The sequence below is a fragment of the Hippocampus comes genome, unplaced genomic scaffold, assembly GCF_001891065.2.
Source record: "Hippocampus comes isolate QL1 unplaced genomic scaffold, H_comes_QL1_v1.1 scaffold94, whole genome shotgun sequence".
NCBI classification, from domain to species: domain Eukaryota; kingdom Metazoa; phylum Chordata; class Actinopteri; order Syngnathiformes; family Syngnathidae; genus Hippocampus; species Hippocampus comes.
The window spans coordinates 2,823,694-2,845,293 of NW_017806059.1; the positions used below are offsets into that span (position 1 = coordinate 2,823,694).

A 21,600-nucleotide genomic window follows, 5' to 3' on the forward strand; every position below is an offset into this window, starting at 1 on the left:
TAAAACTGTCATGTGGAAGTGAAATGGAAAGAGGCCTGCTCCGACAATCTTGGTGGAAGATACACAATCTCATTTTGTTGCTCCTCCAGGAGGTGCCACTAATGAATGTTTCTGCGGTAATAAACAACGTTGGACAAATTGCAGGCAGTTGTCTTGTTGTCCATAATGTCCCCAATAATCATAAAACCACAACGCTTTGCATCATGTTGGATTATTAATTTATTTTTTTTATTAAGCACATGATCATCATACTGTACTTTAATGTGGAAGGTAAAAAGTCATCGAAAAGTGAGACCGAATAATAGTTTCTGACATGTTGGCTTTTAAACCTTTTGTAGTCTAATAGCTCAGAGTTACAACCCAGTTAACAGCCGACGTATGCTCCCATCTCCTCTTCTGATTTTCTGTTTGTATTCCGGTTGTAAAACTGCATTTGCAGTTGAAGATCCCTTGTGGTTCTATATTTGCCGCACTACCATTCTTCCTCTTGTGTTCAACTGATCAGGTCCTGCTTCCACCTGTGTCTTGCCACAGCGATACATTTGGGGTCATTTCAGTCTTCCTTTCGCAACGTTTCTTATCGGATGGTGCCTATTAGCTTAAGATGCTCACACTCAAACTAAATCTCCGTGGTTGAAACAACATTTTGATTTGACCTCATTTACTCTTCCCATCAAAGTAGAGAAGATTCACACAGATAGCTCATGTTTGTTTGACATTGTCAGCGAAGTAGGAATTTAACAGGATGCCTATTACTACACCACTACAACTGCTCCGTCAAAATTTACATATGGGTGAAATAGCTAGCCCAGATCCTAATACAAAGAGCACCAATGTGGTTTTATACCCATCACATGGGTCAAGATTTTGATCCAACAATAGGTAATTGAAACTACCGACAGTGATGTGTTGAAGCGACCGAGAAATGGATGACCAGGTTCTTGATCTGACTGTAGTGAAAAATAACGCTAATTTCACTACCAACATTTTCTGAGAAAAAAAGTACCGGTAACGTTGTCCTGGCACCCACAACGCACCCATTACGGGCATTCCACAAACCTTGATTAGAACGCCAATCCCTGTGTCCAAATTCAGATATGTCAGCCCAGTGGATCAATTTTTTGGGACAATGTTACATTTAATGTTCTTATTTTCAGCTCTCCCGTCCACTCAAATTCAATCAAAATGTGCAAAACAACGGCTAACAACCATGCGCAGGAAATCCTGAAAAGGTCAACGTGCTGGAATTGTGATTATTTGGGGGATTTTTTTTTTTTTTTTTGACAGAGGCAACCAAGTATTATGGAAGAGAAAAAAGGATGCTAAAAGAGAGACGTTGACCCTCCCGGTTTGTGTTCCATGGCCGTGTAATTTTTTTCCCCTCGAGTACTTATGACTTTTAAAATGTTTTTTCTTCAGTTGGAACACAGAGTATTGACTGCTGTGTGCAAAAACAAATTGTAAAGGCAATAGAAGTTTACACTGTAGGCTATAAAAGTTGATTGGTGAGCAGGGATGGTAGCGCCCTGAAAAAGTTTGCTTCTCCTTAAATGTATTGGCTTTTCTGTCCTGGCTCATCCAAATCTCCAGAAGTTTCCTGCGTTTTCTGTGGGTCCATCTGTCTCCCCTGTCATCACGTAGTCACTATTAACTCTCCCTGTTCAATTCTTAGAACACTGATTTTCAACAAATACTTTACAAAATTACATGGAGGATATTTACATCCATGTCCTGCTTAATGTTAAAATCACATTATGTCCAAATGTTTCGAAGGAAATGGATGATTTTCTTTGATAAAATACAAAAAGGCATCTTGGAACATTCGAACAGCCAGACTGAGGGATAAGAGGAGCTTCGCAAGCTCATCTCTGGCTTGCGTGCTCTCAGCTTTTGGAGCAGCTGTGTTCACATTGGCTGCCACACTGCCTCTATGTGGGTGAATACAATCACTGCAGAAGTACAAACTGATCTGCAAGTTCTGTTTGGTGACATGCCATGCCGGCAGACATTTATTCATGGATGGATTTCTGACCTTTTTTGGAAAGTCGGAACTTTCATAGGCAAAAGTAACGCTGAGAGATATTTAAAAATACATACATAAATAAATAAATAGCACGCAACAAGCGAATCAATCCATGCCAGAATTCAATTCAGTAATCAGATCGGTATGTATCGAAGATAGCACGTTTCCTCAAGCAAGCTTCTAAGGCAGGGATCGGCAACCCAAAATGTTGAAAGAGCCATATAGGACAAAAAAAACAAAAAACAAATATGTCTGGAGCCGCAAAAAAATAAAAGCCTTCTATAAAACTTACAATGAAGGAAACACATGCTGTATGTATGTAGGAGACTGGACTGTCTCAGAATTGTTTGTTATTCATTCCTTTGTTGTGTGTTCACAAACGCCCCCATAGAATTTATTTTGTGATTTCCTCGCTTGATTTTTTTTGTTTTGGTGCATTATTTTCGCTTTTCTTAGTGTCAGTGAAGTGATCATGAATTTCCGTTTTTCGGAGGCTGTTTTTGAACGCCTCTCGAGTCGAACAAGAGGAGAGAAGGCACGGAGTCCGACGCAGACGTGTCTTGTGTTTGTCGAGACTGTTAAAAGCATAAATAAAGTGTACGTTTTAAAAAACCAACACCACAGCTCTCCTTTTTTGGAGCTGCAACATGTATCTATATCTATTTGAGCTATATTAGCCTACTATCAAAATCTTTTTCCATTTTCAAACATTTTTTATAAAGCTCCAGGGAGCCACTAGATGTCGCTAAAGAGCCGCATGCGGCTCTGGAGCCGCTTGTTGCCGACCCCCGTTCTAAGGTTAATTAAAGACTCGAAATTGTGCATAGCTGTGGTGACCAGTCCAGGCTGGACGCCGCCTCTCACCAAAAGTCAGCTGGGATAGCCTCCTGCTCACCTGTGACCCCAACAAGGACAAGTGCAGAAAAGGGATGGCTGGTTGATAAAGAAATAACATTAAATGAAACAGTTAGCCGAAAACGTTTCGTGGGTGGGGTTGGGAGGCTAATATTGTTCTCAAAAGAAATTACGAGAGCACTTTGCAATACATTGGCTACACGTGTGCTATGTAAACTACAACTATGATCCAGCAAGTCGCTGCGCCCAAAATAGGCCAGTTGTATCTATATATTTTTTATAATTGTAAGATCTTCCGTATGATATCCAGCTACATGAAAACAGGTGGGCGGGCCGGTGGTTGACTGGTTAGCGCTTTGGCCGCACAGTGCAGAGGTGCGGGGTTCAATTCCGGCTCCGGCCTTTTTGTGTGGAGTTTGCGTGTTCTCCCTGTGCCTGCGTGGGGTTTCTCCGGGTACTCCGGTTGCCTCCCACGTTCCAAAAACATGCATGATAGGCTAATGGAACACTCTAAATCAAGAGTGGGCAATCCCAGTCCTGGACGGCCGCTAGCCTGCATGTTTTCCATCTCTCCCTGTTGCAACACAGCTGATCATAATGATCAGATCATCAGCAACATCTGCGGAAGCCTGATATTGAACCTGTTCATTTAAATCAGGTGTGTTGCAAGAGGGAGGGTTGGGAAAACATGCACGAATGGTTGTTTGTCTCTGTGTGCCCTGCGATTGGCTGGCAACCAGTTCGGGGTGTCCCCGCCTACTGCCCGAAGACAGCCGGGATAGGCTCCAGCACGCCCTGCGACCCTTGCGAGGATAAAGCGGATCGGGAAATGGATGGATGGATAGATGAAAACAAGCTCCATTCTTTTCCAAAGAAAATAGACATTTTTTTCCTATATTTCACTCTTTATTATTTTTAATCCAGAGTACAGTTCTGTAAAATAGAACACTCTATCCCTGAAAATAGTTAGCTCTTAAAACAATCATGTACGAACTCCTTTACACTTAGACATTTTTTTAAGTTAACATGAGTAGAAGAATACAATCAGAAATGCACAGAGACATACATTTTTAACATTGTTCCCGAATATGCCGTAACTTTAAAATGGGAAAGTGATGGCAGAGTAAATTAGCCATAACCTATTGGAGATTTCAAAACAAACACGCTGCCAGTGTGATATTTTGAAGCAGTATTCAACAGACAGAACTTATTTCATTTTGGAATCAGTCAACACAAAATTGAGTTTGGAGCGTTTGCTCGAGAGTATGACTGAGCTATGACTGTGCGTCGGTGTAACCTCATTTTTCACCTGTGAGGGGAAAAACATTGTTTACCAATCCAATCAGAAATGAGACAATTTGATACTTTCCTACCAGTGACTTCCTATACTTTCATACCATGGTTTGCAAGGACATGCGGGGACGCCTTGGATCAGTCGGTCTTTGTCCATTTCAGACGTACTGCAGAATTCCCGTGAACACATTCCAAAACATTTGGACAAAAAGAAATGGCTTCATCACGATTCATTCGAGGCGTAGTTAAAAACAAACAACAGAAACCACTCGACATATTGAACTGGTTGACCAAAAGACATACAGTAATGGCTACAGTTGTGTCACACCAAATCATGTTCGTCGGGTGTTCCGGTTCCCACCATTCATGTTGTACAACAAGCAGAGATTGTGATTGGGGCACATTCCGCTTTGATGTAACCACTTTCCATGCATTTGGGCAGTTGTTTGGTATCTTTTTAATTCTTCTGAAACCTTTTTTTTTTAAATGTAAAGATGCAAGGCAGTCAAAAATTAAAACTAGGTTATGCGTGTTTAGGCACATCGGAACATTTCATCATAGCAAAGCACCCACATTAAAAGAGCCAACCTGGATGTTTTCAATGAGTCACACATTAGTACAATCGCCGCCGCCCCCCAGCAAATAAATGTTTGTCTGTCTAGTATTTGTACAGCAGTGCGACATCAATTATATGCTCAGAACTACCAAAATGGCCTGAATATAAAAATGACATGATTTGACATTGCAGAATAGGTACAAATGCACACATAAATCAGGGTGGGGCTCTTAATAAATTAATCCATCTCAATGCCTTTGTGTCATATTTACAGTGCAGTGACGGGAGACTGATTCTCCGGAATAAAATCCAACTGCAGACATTTAGGCAAGTATTTGGATTCCCGAGTGTCGCAGCTGAATCCCAGTACTTTGCTTTGTTACTTGATCTGCTGGAGTGTTAGTACGCTTAAACGAGAACGTTTTAGGTTCGCCAAAAAGTCCCAACTTGGCACAATTCGTCTTACCTGTGCTCCACGTCATTCATATTCAGGCCAGGATGAACATTGAAATCTTTCATTTCGGAACGAGTGCAATTGTTCAAAGTGAGCGGGTCAATGGGAAGAATTAAACCGTTTGGTTGAGCTTCGCCGGATCATAAGTCTTTCATCAAAAACGATTTGTCTTGAAATATCATGTGCAGTGTGAACATGGGAAAGAAACGTCATTATTGAAAGCAAAAGACAGGAGATGGTCAGCACTAGTTCGGTCGCCACAATTTCTTTTGCTTGATATTCAGTCCTCTGACTATTGTTAGGGAAATTAACGATACGGGTCGGACAGGCTTTCAGACTCCATATTGTCATAAGGTATACTGGTTTCGGAACTACAAGATGTAAGTATTTAATATAATGTTTATTTCGTCATTTCATCATGACTGTCCACTGCTAGTTGAGTCTCGCAGCGTTTTGCTGGAGGTGGCTTGTCTCTGGTTTGCGGGTAGTGATGAGACAACGTCCGGTGTCTTTTCAAAGACCGTGTGATTCATTTGTGTTTGTCGTATGTCATGGATGTGCACTGCTGGTTGTGTTTGTGGGCTTTGCATTGAATGTGGCGTGAGGATGTCAGCAGTATGGGGACCTCCTGGATCTTTCATGGCCATGCTGGCTCCTACCATGGCAGGGTAACTTCGATTCCTCCTCAGTCCTGTATTCAGACCCAGCGCAGTGCTCCCGAGCCCAGTAGAGCAAAACGGGGCTAACAGAGTACTTGCAGGTGCCAACGAAGTGGTGTGATGCGGAAGGGTACGGAAGCCTTTCAGTTTTTCCACAAGTCTCAGGTTCAACGTCTCAGTTTGACCATCGTCATCTGTCTGGCCACCTCCTTCCCTCTCGGCCTCACTCAGCACTTCCCTCAGGATGATGCGTGCCGGCTTAGAGGCCAGGAAAGTGTCAAAATATGGCAGGTCATCATCGGAGGGGCTGAACTGAAAATCTGGACAGGCGGTGGCAGATTTGCAGCAAGAATGGGGGGAATTTGGTGGAGTGGAAAGCTGCGCGAGGAGCAGGCTGTCAGGGCGTTTCTTCATCAGTCTGTCTTCATCCCCCATGGCAGCAGCACTGGACGTGGGCTGCTCTCCACTCGCGGGACCTCGGTCCCGGCTGCTCGGGTCACACGCCGACGCGGAGATCCCATGCTGCAGCAGGAGGCGTTCGAGCCCTAGTGAGGTGCTGGTGGTCTTAGTGGAGTCTCGAAGGTTGGTGGAGGATTCAACAAGGGAGAGGGATAAGGAGAGGCGGCGAGGGGTGCAGCAGGGTGTGTAGGAGGGCGTATGCGGGGCAGAGAAGACGACCGGAGTAGATGATGTGCTGCTCTGACACGAGGACAGAGCAGAGCTGTAAACGGATGGGTGAAAAATTATGGTGGAAGGGAGACAGGTGTTTGAATGTATCGTAGTAGGGGTGCAGGGACAGAAACAGACAGTCATTAGATTGATATTTGGCATTGAAATTGAGGAAATGTAACTCAATGTGGAATTAGCAATCAGTGCATTAATCACGAGCGGCACGGTGGAAGACTGGTTAACACATCCGCTTCACAGTGCGGAAGTCCAGAGTTCGCTTCCAGAGCTTCGGCCTTCCCGTGTGGAGTTTGCATGTTCTCCCCGGGCCTGCGTGGGTTTTCTCCGGGTACTCCGGTTTCCTCCCACATTCCAAATACACGCATGGCAGGTTGATTGCATGCTCTAAATTGTTCCTCGATGCGCATGTGAGCACGAATGGTTGTTTCTGTACGTGTGCCCTGCGAGTGGCTGGCAACCAATTCAGGGTGTTCCCTGCCTACTGCCCGAAGACAGCTGGGATAAGACTGCCCGCATGCCCGCGACCCTTGTGAGGGTAAGCGGATAAGAAAGTGGATGGATGGATAGGTCCGTTAATTACGCACAAAGATTTTAGCCTTTGAACTTTTAACAGGTGTTGAATCAGGTGTCGGTACATGACTATTTCAGGGCAGGCAGCTTCTTACAACTCCAAAGATAATATCCTGATTCCGAAACAGAACATTGTAAATCCCGAGTACAAAGTAGCTTATATTTTCCTGCTTATCCTGTATTGCGCATCGGGTTGAGGCAACCGTGAGCATCGTTAACCAAAGGACATTTTTCATTGCAATCATTTTTGACCAATACATTCAATAGTACGAAGGCTAAAGCATGATAAAAACATAGAAACATGCAAATGTGGCAAGGGCAAACTTTCCTTTTACAATAGGTGATGGTCCAGACAAAAGTGTGGGGACAAACATTTATGGCCACGATAGCATGCCACCTAAAAGATGGACGGACAAGCAGATAAGCCACTTCAACATATCCAAAAGTGGTCTAAAAATTTTGGGTAGTGCTGTATTAACAATGAAAACAGTGCAATCACTGGTATCCATCACTTGAACATTTATCGTCGTTCAAATCATAACGCAGTTCGATGTGATCGGTGACTGGGTTCATGACCTCAAATCATTTGTTAGTTATCTACGGTTAACTGCTGACAGCTCTTGAGGCAAATTCAGTTCAGATGTGCAGTCGGAAGACGAACGCAAACTCGATTTGGGTCTTCAAGACATTTTGAGTTGTCGTCAGCCTTCATTTTCGATTTGTCTCAAGAGGGCAGTGGCACAGCAACACACTCCCATGCCTTCCCTCACCCACATGCAACCCAGTGGGTGCAGTCATTGGGTCTGCTCTACGCCAGCCACGACAATCATATGATACAACTCCACTTCCTCGTCCTCAACACATGATCTGCCAAGGCCAATAAAATCACAGAGACAAGGTAAAAACGAGATTACGGCTTTGGGAATTAGGTAGAGAGGCACCATCATTACATGAATTACGACACACTTTCAAGTAATTTAGCTTCTGTTTTACCTTGAGGTCAGCTGATCAGAGGGATGGAGAATCCTGCAGGTGGTGAACGTGTAGGTGGAGCTCGTGTGGGACAGACACTTCCCTGGGAAGTTGACTAAATGAAAGGAAAGAGGAAAGAAGGGGCTGCGGTTGAATCGATGAGCAGGTTGTTCGCATGCAAACGAATCGACATGAATAGTGCAAGCACCAACAGAGTACACGAACTTGAAGGGGGAAAAAAGCCCAACATCCATAGCAGAAACCCAAACCAAAGCAGCAGCATTTGTGTCACCAAGGTCAGATTTTTAAACAGGAGCTCTTGGAATTGTATTGATTCCATTTTCGTTGTAGTTCCCGTACTAAATAAAAATTATATCATCAAACAGGGGTGCCCATTACGTCGATCATGATCGACCAGTAGATCGCGGACTGGTCCCAAGTCGATCCGAGGGGTGTAGAGGAAAAAAAAAAAACCAAAACAAAACATTTGTGTCTCTGTGCATGTTAGTAATATATTTTTGTGTTAATGCACACTGCACCCTAATCATTTTATCAGTCTCACTTTCAAAAAAAAAAAAACCTAAAATAAAGCGGGTCATCTTTAACCTACGGTGGCGTGTGACTGCGTCACCGGAAGTTGTTAGCGCTCAGCAGTCTGCAGTTGCAGCTTGTGAACAGAGTTGTTGCGCTATATCTTTTATCGTTGTCATTATTCACAGTCAGAGTTTGTTTTGTACAATTCACCGAGGGGACGGGCAAAGAATGGGAATCTGGAGGGCCGAGAGAAGCGTTTTAAATTGTACGCGTAAGCTACGATCGTTAATAGGCTGCAAAAGTGCGTCGAATGCCTCAGCGTCAGGCTGTTGCTCATCATGGCGTGCGTGTGTACTTGTGCGCAGTAACGGGTCGTTCGCAGGAGGTTGGTTGATCGAAAAGTAGATCTTCGGTAAAAAAAAGGTTTGGGCACCCCTGTCATAAAACAAATAGCAGCGTACACTTCATAATGCCATTAATGAATGCATAAAGAAAAACCACCATGGGGATGAAAGACATATACTAATACGGTGACGGGATAGAGGAGAACGATGGAAATAGGAACATTTTCTGTGAGGGAATTTTGCAAGGTGTGGGGCAAAGCAAAGGTGTCGCTGCGTTTGGAATCAGAACAAGCACTGTGCTTGTGCTGGGAGGTAAGCCGCAGAGCAAAGTCACAAGGTCAACTCCAATATTAACCGGTGAAGAGTGTCGTGCCTCCATGTGACTTGGACAGCTGCATTATAATAACACCTGATATGTGAGCTCACACGACCCTGAGCAGTGTCTGTGTGCTCAGACCGTTCACAAGCGAGTTGCTTTGACATTCGGACACACAAAGGACACCTTGGCGTTTCACATTCGAGATTTGTTTTGAAAAAGAAGGAAACGTACATTCACTGGTCACGTCATTCTGTGCAGCTAAAAAAACTAATGAGATCTAGAAATGAAACTGTGTGCTTTTCAAAGATCCGCATTCAGAAATGTAGCAATTGAAGAATATGGGCATTATTGTGTTTGCAGTGTGCAGAGATATTCTATTGCGTTTATTCATCTCAATTAAAATATTTTAAACTGTGACGAAGCGCACCACTAAACAACCAAATTCTCTTTTTAAACGGGCACATTTGCGATGCAGCTCGTTAAATTTTAACAGTACACCCAATGCTGTCACCAGTGAGCGTAGTGGCATCCGCTTGAAATGAAAATAAAGCATTGCAACGGGAAGGAGAATGTGAGAAGAATGAAGGGTTTTTTAAAGTGAATAAATATAGAATAAAACATAAAAGTACTCTGTTTTGATGGCGTTCGATGGCAGGACATCCTGGCACTGCAGGTGGGATGAACAAATGTGTCAATGTGTGCAGATGAGGGTGACCATGCAAGACGGGGGTGTCACACTGGGATGTTGAGGTGTCCGCTGTTCCCTGAATGCTCCCCTCCCGCCCACTACCCCGACGACAACCCCAAGCTCCAGGGTGGGGATGGGGTGAGTCGCTGCAACGGCAGCTAAGAGGCCACCTCACCAGGCAAGTGGTCCAATGTGCTGAGTTCCGTGACGTCCACAAGTCCGTTGACTTCAGCGGAACATGGCGTAGAGGAAGACGGGGGTGGACTTGGAGTCGCTTCTTTTGGTTGAATTTCCTCGATTGTCCCTGCTCTTTCACCACGCAGGGTTTCTGAGTGGCTACTGGCATCAGTGGCGCCATTTCTGCTGCAGCAGATGGAAAGTGAAGAACTGGAGAACAAAGGGTCCAAAAGGCTGTCTCCCGACAAGACTGCACATGAGTCACTTGAGACATCGTCCTCCTCCGGCTGGTCCAGTTGCCAGCCATCCGCCTCGTCCTGCTCATGCGATAAAGTGCGGAAGCCCTTTGTGACCACGCCGGGCCGATCATCCAGCAGAGCGCCCATGTGGGGTTGAGCCAACTGCTGCCATGCATAGAGTGTAGCAGAACCTGGGGGTTCGAAATGACAAGGAAAAAGTTACATTTGTCATCTGCATCATTTCTTTGCAAACAATCGATTATTCAACAAGAACTTTCCCCTGCTGATCTCACCTTTTCGTGCCGAGGATAGACATTTTGAAAACTTGTACTCATTTTTTAAATATCAAAATTCAAAGATAAATTCAGTGAAACATCAAAGCTATCAAAACATTGTTGAGAGTAATGAAAATCAAACAATCACTGCTGTTTGTTCGTATCAATCCAGGCTACAATATATACTTCAAATGTAAATATATAGATCAAGCAGGAGTGCACATTTAATATAGGTAGATGTATACAATTCGGCCGAACTAAATGTCGAGTTGTATTTACATGTGTGGAAAGTACTTTTAAGTCCACATCCAGACATACATATGTTGCGTGAAGGACCAGCTCTATCCCAGCAGAGTTTTTGTTTTTACAGTTTGTATAGTGTGGATGCATTTGCACCTGTGGCAAACATGCAAGAGGTGTTACCATACAAAATAACGTCACAAAAGGAAAGACAGGAAAGGAAAGGAACAAAATGAGAAGAATTTTATTCAAGTCTTTCACAAAGAAAATAGCTTAGCAGAAGAGAAATGGGAAATGCAAGGACACAACTTAAACGAAGGAAAGAAATGAGAATAGTGGAGTGAAAATGACAGAGTGCAAAGAAGGGCACTCGTCGATCTAACATTTTTCAAACACTTGTGCATTTAAGGCTAAAGCACACAACAAACTGCACAATTCAGTGTGCTCTGCTTTTTTTGTATTTGTATTTCTTTGTCAGTGCAAATGAGAGGTACTCGTTTTGCTTGGACATGTTGAGAAATAAATGACATCAGACACGAGATGGCGCCACATGACTGACAATGCACACGAGGCAGCAATTTGAAAAGTCAAGCTTTCAAATTGGTGAATGCCTCTATTTTCCAAACATCCACCAGTATAGTTTAAAAAGGCACTGTAGCACAAACTAAACAAATAGCCCATACAAAAACATTTGTAGTGGATGTTGTCTGAGTTGGTGTTTACGAACGAATGAATCCACAATGCGAATTTTAGCGTTCTGAAAATAGTCTTGGAATCCGTTAAATGTTAACACGCTGTGATTGCATGCTCATATTTCAAACCAACAGTGTGGTTGTGTGTGCCTGAAGTAAAAGGAATGCTGCAGAGTCAAACTGCCTTCTCGTGCTTCCAACACCTCCAGCAGACCTGTGACTGCAGCCGGAGGAGGTTGAGGGGGGAACTGTAAGCTCGGCTGAAGGCTGAGCTCCATCGCATTCGAGCTCCGTTGCAAGTTTGGGGCACTCAGACACATTTGGGAATGCCGATGGGAACGTAAAATCAGATATTGACCATCAAAAAGGCTCTGATTTTGACTTCCATTTTGCGTCTGATTGTGACTTGGTTTGATGGGATCCTGTGGGGATTTTTGAGCATTTTCATTGCGTAAGGGAATTGGATTGTCTTTGTCATCGTGTGGCGGATTAAAGGGATTGTGGCTCTGAGAACAATAATCACCTTCTAGCGGCTTTACAATCTGCAGCTTCTCCGGGAGGTAGGATCTGGCGGTGAAAGAGTATCCTGACCACATGCTCCCCAAGGACGGATGCGAGCAGAGCGAGAACAGGCTCTCCGTCGGTGTCCCAGGGCCTCCGCTACATTCGCTGCCCCCTTTTTCCTCCTCTTTGGCCAGGTAGGCCAACTTCCTCTCCCTCTCCTCTTCAAAGAAACGTTTTTCTGAGAGGTAGTTGTCGCGGCGTAGAGACAGACGCCGCAAGGCTGTCTCCAGGTCCCGACTGCCAGGGGTCCCTGGAGTGCCAGGGGGCCGCTTGTTTGAGTCCTCTGACCTGGACCGACAGACAACGTTCTCATCAATAAAGCTTGTCATCACAATGAGACAGAAAGGTACAGTATCACAAAACTGCAATGCATAATCACATCTACACTAAATTTGTCAGAGGACTCGCACATTTTTTTTTTACGAGCTTCTGGCATAACTCTGTAGACTGCATTGAAATATTTCTTTAGTTTGACAATTTTGATCCTCTAAGACAATTCTATTTTGATGCTGGCCTAGGGCTATTGTGACATTGACAGGAACATGACTTATGCACATTTTATGGATTAAAAAAAAAAAAAAGAAAGTAAATTAAGAGTCATTTACACATTTCCTCTACATTAAATAATTAGTACCCGTTATCTGGGGTCTCCAGGATGCAGCTACTTCTGTTGTCCAGCATTATTCCACTTCCTGTTTCGCCGCTGTACATGGAGTTGGAGCGAGGTGTGCCCACCCTGCTGGAGCGGCCCGAAGTGATACATGATGACTGATTGGAACCTGGGATGTTGAGTGGAGAGGGGGCAAGCGACGAACGCTGCTGACGCATGAGGTTGAGGTTTTTCACGGTCTGGAAAACACGCTTTGGCTGCAGTCTAATGCGAAGACCACATGGGGGGAAAAAAAATGGATGAAACAACAAATTACGGCTAGCCTTTGAGGCAAACTAGGTTTCTAATTGTACCTTAGCTCCTCAACATCTGGGTCATCCATCTGCAGTTCTTTCCGCATGGTGCCCTCAATTTCTGCTGCCAGAGAGTCCTAGAAAAAAAAAAAAGAAGCAAATTGTTAATGTCTGAATACAGGAGACATACGCAGTTTATATTGTGCTACGCTACTTCAAAGCTCACATGAACATAATACCTAAAATTAATATAATTAAAATTAGCTACATTCTCTTCTCACTATTCGATTTTACTTCAGCCTGCTCACCATTGGGAACAAGCCCAGAGAATGGAAACGCCTCTGTGTGTTTGATGAAACAGCTTTATTTCTCAGGTTTTTCAGCTCCTCTTGAGCCTCATGTAGCATCTCCATGCATTCCGCATACTTGTCCTGCAACTCACGCAACTAGTAGAAAGGCAAAGGAAAGTCAAAGGAAATGTAACGCTAAGAAAGTCAAAAACACAGCCAAGACAAAGGATATTCTGATAAGAAATGTGTTTACTTCCTGCACTTTATTCTCGTGGTACAGAGGGGGCAACTCCACTGCAAGTCTAAGTGTACTCAGCAGATTATTTAATAGGTTCACTAGTATAATCTTAGGACAGTTATGAACAACATTTATTTCAGAGTACTTATATACTGTATGAGTGACCGACTTAGCCTACACAGACAGGTGGGAGCTTCTGCATTATCATCTGTGGTGACTACAATGTTTATTTATTTAAAGTTTTCACATTGATGAAAAAAACATTTGATTGTGAAGTTCAATGTTGCACTGTAGAGGTTTGGATCTTGTGGTGATGTATTGGAAGACAAAGGTAACAGTTTTTTTTTTTTCTCTCTTTTGGTGATGTCCTCCAATATGCGAAACGCTTACACATTGGCCTCTTTCTTTTCCATGCGTGCTTGGAAGGGAGACTATACGGATAATCACCTGTGGATCTGCAAAGGTGTTTTTAGGAACAGTGCAGTAACAGGCCCTCAGGTGTGAATGTAGCCATAGTTATATAGTGTTTTTTGAGGGGCGGGGGTGGGGGCGGGGTAAATATTGTGACGTTACGGCATTATTCAGAGGTAGATTAAATCACTAAATACCCACTGAAGGCCCAGGTCCAAGACTCACCGCCACCCACTGAGTGTTAGAATAGCATTGCAACAACATTTCCCAAAAATAGTAAACTCTCAGAATGCTGAGTGAGAGTGGAATAGCCACTGGAAATTGAGATTATTGTGTCAGAAAAATGTGATTTTTGGGGGAACATTTTTTTTTGTGTGTGACATCGCCGAACTTGATAATTTCTCAATATAACTCGTGGACCCTTTTATTTGGTCTGTTACTCAGGGAACCCCTTCCCTAATTGGCTGACAAGTTTGGGTTAAAAATATACACTGATAAGATGGTCCCGGCCAACATTCCATGGGGTTATCAAAGCTGACGCATCGAAATTACACATTTCAAACGGCATCCATCACTTGCCTCAAAACTCCACGTCAAGCAAATTCAAAGACTTCCAACTTAAGTACAACTGGAACATTATTCATGAGAAGAGCAGCATGGGCAATAGAATAGGCCAAATACTTCAATCATCAATTGTTTTTTCCTGAATGTATTTGTTTTGGGGGATTTCAGAGGTGTTTTAAGTGCTCTTTTCATGTTTTGTTTTTTCTAAAAAAAAGTCCCCAAAGATGGCAGCCACTTGTCCCAAGTCGAGTTAAACAACTTAGTGTACTCCATCGTAGTGAAAGTTACTCTTGATTATCTACGTGAGCCGGTCTTAAACGACTTCCAGTATCACATTAGATAGTCACTCTGCACCTAATGCCATAACCCAGTGAGTGGATTTTTAGCTTAAAATTTGTTTATTCGAGGAGGTTGCTAATGTGGAAAATGTAAATTTACCTCAGCAGTGAGTTGCCGCTGAGCGTCTTTGGCAGCTCCAAGGTGCTGTGTGAGTTCTTCATTCTCCACAGTGTACTGCAAAAAATAATAACAAAATGCCCTGGTAAATACAAAGCCAATTTCAATGAAGTTGGGACGTTGTGTTAAACATAAATAAAAACAGAACACAATGATTTGCAAATCATGCTAACCTATATTTAATTGAACACACAAAGACAAGATATTTCATGTTCAAACTGATAAACTTGAATGTTTTTCGCGAATCATTGTTAACTTCCACTTTTATGGCTCCAGCACATTCCAAAAAGCTGGGACAGGGTCAGGTTTCCCACTGTGTTACATCACTTTTTCTTTCAACAGCATTCAATAAACATTTGAGAACTGAGGAAACTAATTTTTGAAGCTTTGTAGGTGGAATTCTTTCCCATTCTTTCTTGATGTAAAGTTTCAGCTGTTCAACAGTCCGGGATCTGTGATATCGTATTTTATGCTTCATAATGCGCCACACATTTTCAATGGGAGACAGGTCTGGACTGCATGCAGGCCAGTATAGTACCCATATTAATTTACCACATCCTCTTTTACTACAAAGCCACGCTCTTGTAACACATGCAGAATGTGGTTTTGGCATTGTCTTGCTGAAATAAAGAGAAACATCCACAAAAAAGACTGGTTGGATGGCACCATATGTTTCTCCAAAACCCGTATGCAACTTTTAGCATTAATAGTGCCTTCACATCTGTGTAAGTTACCCATGCCTGTGGCATGAACAGCCCCATTCCATCACAGATGCTGACCTTTGAACTTTGCATCCATAACAGTTTGGGCGTTTTTCTCCTTCCTCTTTGGCCCGAAGGGCAGGACATCCACATATCCTTTACGCGTTGTCGCTTTTTGGTGCAGTGCCCATCCACAATGTCCAAAAATAATTTGTAATGTGGACTCTTTTCCCACTTTGCATCAGTCTTAGATGGGGCCCATCGGAGCCGGCAGTATTTCTGTGTTTTTGATAAATGGCTTTTGCTTTGCATAGTAAAATTAATTTTTGCACTTAGGGATTTAGCGCACAACTGTATTTACTGACATCGGTTTTCTGAAGTGTTTCTGATCCATGTGGTGATATCCTTTACGCGTTGTCGCTTTTTGGTGCAGTGCCGCCTGAGGGATCGAAGGTCACGGGCATTCAATGTCGGTTTTCCGCCGTGCAGCTGACATGCAGGGATTGCATCAGATTCTCTGAATGTTTTGATAATATTATGAACCGTAGATGATGAAATCCCCAAATTCCTTGTAACTGTATGTTGACGAACTTATCCTTAAACTGTTCGACTATTTTCTCAAGCAGTTCTTCACAAAGGCGTGAACCTTGCCTCGTCTTTGCTTGTGAAAGACTGAGCAATTCAGGGAAGCTCCTGTTATACCCAGTCGTGGGAAACACCTGTTCCCAGTGAAACTGTTCACCTGAGGGATGTTCCAAACAGGTTTTTGATGTCCGTTTGCCACCAGTCCCAGGTTTTCTGGAACGTGTTGCAGCCATAAAACTCAAAGTTAATAATTATTTGCCAAATACAATCAGTTTATCAGAGTGAACAGTAAATATCTTGTCTTTGTAGTGTATTGTAGGTCGAACATTATTCGCAAACCATTGTATTCTGTTTTTATTTGTTTTGTTTGACACAAAGTCCCAACTTCATTGGAATTGGTTTCATAACATGTATAAATGATATAAATACAAATAAAACATGCTGGCAAAATACAATAGGGGAATAAACACCATTTTGGCCTTTTTCTGGAGGTCTACTATCTGGGAGAGAAGATGAGTGATCTCCTCTTGCTGTCGGGACGCATCCTCAGACTTTCTCGCCAGCTCTTCAGCCAGAGAGGATATTTGCAGATTGGCAGCACCTGGGCACATCAGAGGGTGTTCATTAAGAGGACTACACTGCAGACAACGTGGCACAGTGGTTAGCAGCACTTTCACAAAACAGTCAACATAATAATGAGTCAAGGTGCTTAAATACTCACGAAGTTCTTTGACACAGTCATTGACCAACTGTTGTTCTTTTTCTTCATAGCAGAGGGTTTCTGTCTCCAAGTGACTGGCCTGGAGCAGACATTCGAACTGATAACTTAGACTGAACACTAGAGGGAAGACGTCTTAAGGAAAGCACGCTAAGAGTCTCCCGAGCAAACCTGAGCCTTCTGCCTGACTTTGTTCATTCAAGTCACACAAGACATACTTTGTGCATAACCTTACTTAGAGTAGACAAGTTAAGATGACGTTACACAAATGTTGTGCATAACATCAGTGAGTGTGTACGAACCTCAGAGCGAAGAGATTTATTTTCTTCTTCTAGATCTTTCAGTTTCTTCTGCAAGGAGTCCAGGGGGAAAAAAGTTGGCGTTGACACATTGTTCTCACTGGGTCGGACACTATTTAAACACATGCATACACATACACACACACTGATTACTAACAGTGTAAATATGATACACTAACTGCCCCCCCTCTGAGTTAGGTACAAAGTCATCATGTAATGAGACGAAACGAATTGAGATGTCAACAATACAATACATCCTTATTTAGATAGCACTTTTACAACAACTGTGACTGTAACAAATGTCTTTACAGAACATTTGACATTGACAATTTGACCTCTGAAAAGATATTTTGTAGATTGAAGATACAGTTTAGACAGTACACTATAATATATTTATTATGGTTAATTTTTGGTGGGAAGTTTGTCCGGGATATTTCCAAATGGAAAACACCTTGACATAAATCTGGTTGTGAATTAGTTTTACAGGTACAGAAATAAAACCGAGCTGGAATGAAACGTGGTTGTATTTTGTAGCGGTGTGGGATTGTGCTGCATCACACTGATAGGAGTTGCCAACTTTTGCTTGAGAGAGAAAAAAAAAGCTGAAAAACCCCTTCTCAGTTTGACACCAGTCTAAACCGTCCAAACAAAACACCCCCCCTCCCCAACCCCAATCAATTTTTTTCATCAAATATGTATTTCTTTCATTTTGTTACACTATAACTTCATGGCAAAATTGTATGTGAAGAGGAAGACACAATGAGACAAGATGGAAGATGAGCAGAGAAAAGGCAAAAAAATGAAGTGAGACTCACGGTGTGGAAGTGATCGACTCGCCCTCGCTTTCCTCAGCAGCGTTGGTATAGAACTGCAAAAGCTCATCTTTCATGGAAACGTCATGGCGTAACTGGGATACCTAGTTGTGTCAAAGTAAGAGAGAAAAAAACCCCCACTAATAATGGTTGTGTGTTGGAACATCCCACCATTGCGATCTGATGCTGAAGAATATCCTTTGATCAAGGACTATTTTCATAGTTTGAAGGCATTGTATGGAAATTGAGTTGAGAATGACAAGTATGCTGATCACGATCAAGAAGCCATAAACATTGTAAGATCACACTCCCACCTCCTCTCGTATGTGCTCAACTTGTTCCTCCAGGAGTTCGTTTCTCTCACTCAGGGCCTTGTTTTTCTTGAGGAGCGACTGACCAATGCGAGCTGCTAATTCCAAGTCACGCTCTTTCTGCACAGGATCCATTAGGAAACAACAAAGAGCTCCAGTATAAGCCACCAAAAAAAAGCTTGGACAATGAGATAATTTTTTTTCAGTCATTCATTTTTGAAACCGCTCATCCTCACGAGGGTCGTGGGTGTGCTCATGCCTATCCCAGTAGTCTTTGGGCATTAGGTGGGGTAGACCCTGAACTGGTTGCTAGCCAATTGCAGGGCACACATAAGACGAATAACCAGGCAAGTTCACAATCACACCTAGGGACAATTTAGGGTGTTTAAAAAACCGACCGTGCATGTTTTTGGAACGAACATGCAAACTCCACACAGGGAGGCTGAAAACCCACATTTGAACCCAAGACCTCTGAAGTGTGAGGAGGACATCATAACTGGTGGATCGCCGTGCCTCCCCTATGATAATTTTCTTTCAGAAAAAAAAAATACTAAATGACAATGATAGAGCAGCTAATAAAACAACATAATTGTCAACACTCATTTTGCAGTTATGCAACACTCCTTGGCTTAATCATTAATAAGATGGCTATCAAATGGATGATAAATCTCTCTAAGAGACAAAGCAAAACATCAATTACCGTAGGTTCTTAAAATAACCCTTCAGAAAAATGTAACTTTTTGTTGATGTCTGAAACGCTGTTCATTTAAAGACATTTTAACATCCATACACATCAAGCCATTTGCATTCTCATCCTTTTCAACCTGTTGATGAACGAGTCGCTGATGTGCATCCGCTTGATTTGAATATTAAACGAGTGAAAGTTTCTCACCTCTTCCAGCAGTCGAGTGACGGCGTCAATGTCACTGTAGGTCTTTGTCATCTGTCCAACTCTATCAGCACACAGCACTGCACAAACAAGACACGGTTTACTTGCACTTTAAATGTAAACCACTCCCACACTTCACTGATATCATTGAGAATAACAGATTCATGAAAAAAAAAATGTCAAGTACATAATTCCATCGATAATTATGACTAACCGCTGCTTCCTTACACTATTTCCAGCAACATTCACAAGAATATCAAAAACAATAATAAATATCCACAAAAAAAGCATCACAATAACATATTAATAAATATTTTGACTGTATAAATGTATTCTAAGAATCCATCCATCCATTTTCCGAACCGCTTTATCCTCACAAGGGTCGCAGGGGGTGCTGGAGCCTATCCCAGATGTCTTTGGGCAGCCGGTGGGGTACACCCTGAATCGGTTGCCAGCCAATCGCAGGGCACACAGAGACGAACAACCATCCGCGCTCACACTCATACCTAGGTACAATTTTGAGTGTTCAATCAGCCTGCCAAACATGTTTTTGGAATTTGGGAGGAAACCGGAGGACCCGGAGAAAACCCACACAGGCCCGGGGAGAACATACAAACTCCACACAGGAAGGCCGGAGCCGTGATTCAACCCGCGACCACTGCACTGTGATGTTGACGGGCTAACCATTGGACCACCAGGCCGCCTATTCCAATAATATATATTTGTTAATTCTCCACATCGGTGCTATTTGAACAAATACAGCATATTGGTGAGTACATAAATTCATCTCAACCATATTTCATGTGTTTATACTACTGGCTTAACGAGGGTATTGTAATACTAATGTCTCGAACACAGCCAGAGACTGATTAAGATTACAGAGTTCAATAAAGTTAGGGAAAAATAACAGTTGAAATCTGTCAGTGTGTCACACCTGCAAGCCATTAAAACGTACCTACCCCAAGTATGTGTCAAAGGTTGTCTCTCGAACGTGTTCAAGGTGTGTGATAGCTTTCTGTTTGGACGTTTAATACCACACAGCACTAAGAAGCACGCACATATTTTATATTTCATTTACTTAAAGGGGACTTCCAGTACATTATACTGTACATTCTATAAAAAGTTACAGACCCCATCACGAAACACTGGAAGATGGGTGAATGGTTACAGGGATTTATATAGTCGGGGACCTTCCAAAATGCAAAACAGAGGTGAACAATGCAAATAAAATATTTTCATTTCCTTCAGTGCCACAGGTGGGCCAGGAGCTCCCATTCTTCACACCGGGACAATACTGACGAGATTTAACTTGAAAACAAATGATCAAATGAAAAAAAAAAAACCCCACACTTTATAAAAGGATATACTTCGGGCCAGAGGCGGTTTTACCTGGTGGCAAAGTGTAGCCACCTCCACCAAATGCCTCGCCATCCCAATTGCCACCACTGTTGGCAATAAATCCATTCCTACAAAATTCAAAAATGTATTCCAATGTTCCTGATATTGTCTCCATCGTATGTAGAGTATAAACATTTTAATCACCAATTTAAAATTCACTCCCTCTCTGACACCCTGCTCACCTTCCAAAAAAATGGTTGCATCTTTATGTGCCACCAATTATATACATATATATTAGAGCTGTCAGTTTAGCGCGTTATTATCAACATTAATTTAAATGAATTTTAACGTGATAAAAATTTTTTCTCGCGAGATTAATGTGGCACACGTCACAGCGGATTTTACGTTGCTCTATAAATAAACCGGAAACAAAACAACAAGTGCGCTGCAGAAGTTGACGTCCATGTCTGTTTTGCCAGCCATGGCAGCGCGAGACACAGAAAACGGATACTTAAAGAGTTTATGAATGGAAAGTTTAGTTTTAAAAAGTTGCCAGATTGTTCCACTGACAAGACCAAAGTTACCTGTATGTTTTGCAGTCATAAACTGAGCTATCATCATAGCACGTCAAGTCTGAAATACCACTTAATGGCCAAGCACACAGCTGATGTGAGTACTCCGTCCCCTCGTCTAAGACAGACAGCTATGGATCATTTCAAAGCGAAGAAAATGGATGACACGACGAAGAACAAATTTGCTGAAGCCATAGCTAAATGTATGGCTACTGCATGCAAGCCTGTCAACATTGTCCACAGCTCGACTCAAGCTGAAATCATTCGCATTGCATCAAACGACTCCACTACGGATTGCCAGCGAGAGCCTCCATTACAAGCTATGGACAGAAATTGTACGTAGCGGAGAAGGCTAAGGTACACCAAGCGGGA

At 42.7% G+C, this 21,600-nt stretch overlaps 1 protein-coding gene across 4 annotated transcripts in view; it reads right to left on the reverse strand.

The window, feature by feature from the left end:
• Positions 1-3,769: 3,769 nt before the first annotated feature.
• The window catches only part of LOC109529633 (trafficking kinesin-binding protein 1-like), a 35,575-nt gene continuing 17,744 nt past the window's right edge, over positions 3,770-21,600 (reverse strand). For 3 of the 4 annotated variants that reach the window (XM_019893004.1, XM_019893005.1, XM_019893003.1), the window contains 14 exons: positions 19,322-19,398; positions 18,433-18,549; positions 18,122-18,222; positions 17,310-17,418; positions 17,011-17,089; positions 16,760-16,890; positions 14,986-15,060; positions 13,353-13,490; positions 13,105-13,181; positions 12,776-13,015; positions 12,101-12,429; positions 10,130-10,561; positions 8,091-8,184; positions 3,770-6,561 (listed from right to left, as the gene is read on the reverse strand). In XM_019893004.1, coding sequence (XP_019748563.1) covers positions 5,598-6,561; positions 8,091-8,184; positions 10,130-10,561; positions 12,101-12,429; positions 12,776-13,015; positions 13,105-13,181; positions 13,353-13,490; positions 14,986-15,060; positions 16,760-16,890; positions 17,011-17,089; positions 17,310-17,418; positions 18,122-18,222; positions 18,433-18,549; positions 19,322-19,398 — 2,963 coding nt within the window. In that variant the 3' untranslated portion in view covers positions 3,770-5,597. Of the gene's footprint in view, positions 6,562-7,120; positions 7,965-8,090; positions 8,185-10,129; positions 10,562-12,100; positions 12,430-12,775; positions 13,016-13,104; positions 13,182-13,352; positions 13,491-14,985; positions 15,061-16,759; positions 16,891-17,010; positions 17,090-17,309; positions 17,419-18,121; positions 18,223-18,432; positions 18,550-19,321; positions 19,399-21,600 lie in introns of those variants that run through there. The other variant, XM_019893006.1, reaches the window with a different exon arrangement.